The following is a 2,288-nucleotide window of genomic DNA, read 5'->3' as shown; positions in this document are numbered from 1 at the left end:
TCCCACTGCTCTGGGTCACGTGAGCCTCCTCCCTCACCAGGGAAAATGCAGCTGCCAGTCTTCACAGCCCGCTCCGCCCTGGCAGAACTTCAGCTCAACCACGAAGAGGGTGGGGAGGCACGGGACAGCCCTAGGCGCGACTTCCACTGTTCTTGCCTGAAACTCAGCAGTTTTACAAACATAAACTTCAGAAAAGCTCTTTGCCTTCGGTCGATTTCCAGAGCACTGATTTTTTTGATTGTCTGGGTTTATAGTTTTAGGGGGACTGGCTTTGCTGATGGCCTTACTTGACTGTAGCTTGAATTTCCATCTTCAGAAACCTTTGAACTGATAGTGATATTGTTTGGTAGGCTTATAAAAATTCTCAGTGTTCCCTGATGTTTGGTGCGCCAAGCTTGTTAAACTGATTTTCTACTTTTAAAACAAATAGGGCTTATTAAGCTCTGTCTTAAGATGGTCATAGTTCTGGAATAGCTGCTTTTATTACTGCATTCATGGAAAATGTACTTTTGCTATTTTCCATTTAAGTAATTTTAAAAACAAGGGAGAAAAAGAGCTACAGTCCCAAGTTACTTTGCATAAATACCAAATTTACATTTGTATATCTGAGATATATTGCATTTGGATGCATTTTATAAATATAGAAATTTCATGTACTTTGAAAGAATTATTTATTAAAATTCCACACTATCAGCCCTTTTTTGCCTATAGGACTTAATATGGCCACATAGAAACTAGCACAATGTTAGTTTATAAGAAAGAGAACGTTTTTCATATTGAAATAAGATTTACTTTTAAATTCATTAAGTATTTTGGGGATCCTTGAAGAAGATAGCACTCCACGGCTATGATTATTCTTGTCACAAAAGGTTTGTTGATTTGTCAAAATGGAATTTGATTCTTATAAACTAAAAAATCTGTTGTATCTTTCTTATGGGTCTAAGAGTATTCACTGGGTTGGCTTGTTTTTAGGTTAGTGAAAAATTACCATGGTTTACCTTTTACTAAAGAAGTGTCTGTCAAGTAGCCAGTAGCTTTTCAGCTGTAGTAGCAGTGATTCATTTTAGACAAAGTTGTATATCACTCTTGGCGTGTGTCTTGCAGGTCGCTTTGAAGAAGAATTTATCAAAATGCGCATGGAGAGACTTCAGGCGTGGATGACCAGGATGTGTCGTCATCCAGTAATTGCAGAAAGTGAGGTTTTCCAGCAATTTCTAAATTTCCGGGATGAAAAGGTAGGATATTTTATTATGACAGCTTTAGAGTATATTGAGAATTGTCTCATTCACACCAATTTTATGTCTGAAAGGAGTTAAAATTATGTTAGTTAGGCGATTATTCCTCATTTCCTGCAAAGACAATGAAGGGATAGAAACCTAAGTCCCTACCCTTGGGAATGAGTCATGAAGTGTGACCGAACGGCTTGCCAGGATGGTTTTCTTTAAACCAGGGACGGCGTGGGCAGGAGATGAAGGACGCGACAGGGTAAAGAACTTCTTCCTAGATGCTTTTAAAAATGGGATAGACCCCCAAACTCTGCGGGCTGTTATCAGTGTGAGTGAGGGTAGCGGAGGGAACGACTTTTTGTGATCACATTTTAATCTGAAAACGTAATAGCGTTTTGAAAGGAAAGGTAGGTTCGGAATTGAGTCATCCTTCCTAAAGCCAGGTGGTTTTCACACTGTAGTTGTGAGTCCAGAGTAGATGCTGCTCCCTGCCTGCCCCCATGGGCAGGCATCTGGCCAGTGGTCATCTGTTCTTTTTTGATAATCAAGAAAAAATGGACTGCTCGACATCCCATTATTATCTTCTTTGAAAGTCATTTTCTCGCTCATTAAGCTTTTATTAAAGATGGTCTCCCCATAGTTTCTCTCACAACAATTATTACATGTCTTAGAAAACAATCTAAAGAATTAAAGCATGTTAGCTCAGATGCCAAAAGCAGATCTGAAATAACGTCACGATGCTGGAAAAAAGCGCCATGAAATGATTTTCATGTTTAATGAAAGAATATTGTACACTTGTTGGAACTTTCAGACAGAGGTTTACTTGCTAAACTTCTTTGCACTACTTTTCCCTACTAAAGTGACCACACTTACAATAACAAGCTAAAAGTTAGGACTCGGTGTGTTTGCACACATATGCATACCCTTAACATAGTTTAAGTATTACTGCATATTTCTAGAATTGACAGGCTAATTTGAATGTGTTTTATGTGACCAGGTGGGGGATTAGAAAGCATTGAGGTGTTTCAGGGTTTCTTTGTGAATTTGTGTGTATTTTAGGTC

At 38.7% G+C, this 2,288-nt stretch overlaps 1 protein-coding gene across 1 annotated transcript in view; it reads left to right on the top strand.

The window, feature by feature from the left end:
• Positions 1–1,067: 1,067 nt before the first annotated feature.
• LOC105303005 (sorting nexin-9-like) overlaps positions 1,068–2,288 on the top strand; it is a gene marked incomplete at its 5' end in the record, with an annotated part of 26,715 nt that continues 25,494 nt past the window's right edge. The window contains one exon of the mRNA XM_023521104.1: positions 1,068–1,235. Within this exon, the coding sequence (XP_023376872.1) occupies positions 1,068–1,235 (168 nt within the window). The remainder of the gene's footprint in view (positions 1,236–2,288) is intronic.

Source organism: Pteropus vampyrus, unplaced genomic scaffold (genome assembly GCF_000151845.1).
Source record: "Pteropus vampyrus isolate Shadow unplaced genomic scaffold, Pvam_2.0 Scaffold292, whole genome shotgun sequence".
Classification (NCBI taxonomy): Eukaryota; Metazoa; Chordata; class Mammalia; order Chiroptera; family Pteropodidae; genus Pteropus; species Pteropus vampyrus.
This window is presented reverse-complemented; position numbering and strand designations above follow the sequence as displayed.